This window comes from Mesitornis unicolor, unplaced genomic scaffold (assembly GCF_000695765.1).
Source record: "Mesitornis unicolor isolate BGI_N332 unplaced genomic scaffold, ASM69576v1 scaffold44098, whole genome shotgun sequence".
Classification (NCBI taxonomy): Eukaryota; Metazoa; Chordata; class Aves; order Mesitornithiformes; family Mesitornithidae; genus Mesitornis; species Mesitornis unicolor.
Genome location: NW_010204714.1, coordinates 1 through 1,182, shown reverse-complemented (window position 1 = coordinate 1,182; position 1,182 = coordinate 1). Strand labels below are relative to the sequence as shown.

Here is a 1,182-nt window from a genome sequence, read left to right as displayed (position 1 = left end):
CCGCTCTTCTGTTTGAAATTCTTCCTGAGTCGCTTTGACTTGCACTGTACTTCGGTCAGCAGACCTGTGAGACATGGAAGTGTGCATCAATACCTGTATTTTCAAATCATTACAGTTTGCAGTCATCACTTTTATTATTATAGATAACATGAGTCCTGCATCACAGGAGCCAACACCTATAGGACATCCTATAAGGATGTGTTTCTCATCAGGTGAGTTGGTGTTCAGCATCTGCCAAAGGCCCGAGTGTTTGCAGTCTGCCTCTGTTACCTTGCTTGTGGCTCTGAGACATGCAAGTGTGAGAATTTCTCACAAAAAACTACCGTGCCATTTTTAGATTATTTTTTCTCCAAACACACAAGTATCTGGTGATACACTTCCTGCTGTCCTGTCAAGATTCAGGATATTTAGCTGTCTCTTGTTGGTATTTTTTTTCCTTCTAACGTCTTTGAACAGCAGTCCTCTTGGCTTCAGGAGATACTTCCCAAGAATTGGTGGTTTTGGCCGATGAAGGTGCTACAGACTCCAAAAATTTTTCCCACAGCTGAATGAAGTTTTAGGACAATTTTAGCTCCAATGAAGAGAAGAGATTGACTTTGGAAAAGGTTTTAGTTTAGTCGATGAGTAAAGTAGCCAGCATGGAAGGAGCACTTACATTCTGCGAGCATTCCCACAGCTTTGCACTTCTTCAGGCGACACTCCTGGCACTTCCTTCGCATGTACATGTCCATTTCACAGTGGCCACCGTTCTTGCACCGATACACCGCGTTTTTGGTTATGCTACGTCGAAAGAAGCCTGCAGACAAGGATCACCTTATGACTGAAGGAATCTAAAGAGCTTTATCTCATGACAACTTAAAGAATTAAAGTGTCTTAGGGGTTTTGTTTGATTTATTTTTTTATAATGGGAATATTACCTTGATTTTAAATTTGCTTTTTAACAACATAGTTACATCTTGTTCTTTTTGTGTATTACTAATCGCTGTTTTCCTTATCTGATTGACACAGCTCCTGTATAGCAAGTTAAAATATCAGTAGCAATTACTACTTGTTTTTATTTAATTTTAATTATGAGTAAAATTATAATTATATATAAAAAATAACACTGAAGTAAATTTCCAGTACGTGGTCATGAGAAAATAAAATAATAAAAATAATAATGCTTTAACAGACACTATTCTA

At 37.6% G+C, this 1,182-nt stretch overlaps 1 protein-coding gene across 1 annotated transcript in view; it reads right to left on the bottom strand.

Annotated features, from left to right (window-relative positions):
- LOC104545892 (bile acid receptor-like) overlaps window positions 1-796 on the bottom strand; it is a gene marked incomplete at both ends in the record, with an annotated part of 4,448 nt that extends 3,652 nt beyond the window's left edge. Inside the window, 2 exon segments of the mRNA XM_010191134.1 lie at window positions 1-64; window positions 656-796. The exon segment at window positions 1-64 is cut by the window's left edge and continues 1 nt beyond it. Coding sequence (XP_010189436.1) covers window positions 1-64; window positions 656-796 — 205 coding nt within the window.
- Between the last annotated feature and the right edge of the window lie 386 nt (window positions 797-1,182).